The sequence below is a fragment of the Aplysia californica genome, unplaced genomic scaffold (assembly GCF_000002075.1).
Source record: "Aplysia californica isolate F4 #8 unplaced genomic scaffold, AplCal3.0 scaffold00240, whole genome shotgun sequence".
Lineage (NCBI taxonomy): Eukaryota > Metazoa > Mollusca > Gastropoda > Aplysiida > Aplysiidae > Aplysia > Aplysia californica.
In genome coordinates this window covers 990,283-991,315 of record NW_004797510.1, presented here as the reverse complement: position 1 = coordinate 991,315, position 1,033 = coordinate 990,283, and the positions used below count along the sequence as shown (strand labels likewise).

General features: G+C 34.3%; 1 protein-coding gene across 1 annotated transcript in view; it reads right to left on the bottom strand.

Moving 5' to 3' along the window:
* Positions 1–1,033, bottom strand: part of LOC101859710 (3-oxoacyl-[acyl-carrier-protein] reductase FabG) — a gene marked incomplete at its 5' end in the record, with an annotated part of 9,284 nt that overhangs the window by 2,234 nt on the left and 6,017 nt on the right. Inside the window, 1 exon segment of the mRNA XM_013083547.1 lies at positions 50–86. Within this exon segment, the coding sequence (XP_012939001.1) occupies positions 50–86 (37 nt within the window).

Sequence of the window (1,033 nt, the reverse complement as noted above, 5' to 3'; positions counted from 1 at the left end):
TCTCTCTCTCTCTCTCTCTCTCTCTCCTTTTATGTTCTTTTATTCTTACTTGACAGAATTCACCCTAATTCCTTGGGCTCCAAATTCTGAAAGGAAAAAAAAACCAAGGTTCCATTTTTAAAAAGTTAGCAAAACATTCCAAAAATATATTTATCAGTATGTGTCACGACACAGTGAAAGTTCTCGTAAAATTTCGGGGCATATAGTGTAATTGGTATCATTCTAAAACTTGGTAATGTCTTGCTTTTGTGCCTTAAAAAACAACATTTATATTGAAAAAAAACTCTCGATATCTGCTGATGAACGAGGTAGGGGTCCCCTGGTGTCAGAGGAAAACATTAGGGAGAAAAAAGCCGCCAAAGTTTGGTGTCTTCAAAAGTTTCAGTGGCCTTTGGAAATGCCCAACATTTTTTTAGCTTTCGATCAACATTTTCAGTTAAATCCATTCAGAAATTAGTGTTTAAATACACACAAAAAATGTTTTCGGCCTAAAACGAAATTAAAAAATAAAACTTTTAAGAAAATGCTTAAGGGGCGAAAAAAAAAATTGCCTTTTTTTGGGTAGGGGTAGTTTGGGTTTTAAAAAAGTGTGGTTTTTTTTACAGTTTTGAAAAGCGTCTGATTTCACCACAATGCCTTTCCTATTAGCCTTATCATATCGTGAGAACAGAAACAAATTAACTGTCATCTGTACTGAAGGAAAAATATTATATAATTATACAATAATTATCTAAAAAACTAGACGTTTTTACCTGGAATGGAAGTTATTACAACGAGTCCATTCCTCGGACGGAAAAAACAAAACAGGTTGTATTCCTTTTTTTTGTGGGAAAACTTTATAAATTTTAATGTTGCTATTCTGAGACATTCCACTGAAACAAACTTGCAAGGAAAAGGCATGTGTAAGGGAATAAGGGAAGTAATAACATTATATTATTATTACAATGTTTACTTCCCAGATCTATTTTTTCGTTACGTCCCTTTACGCGTTATCTCTCTCCCCCCCCTCCCCCCCCTCTCTCTCTCTCACTCT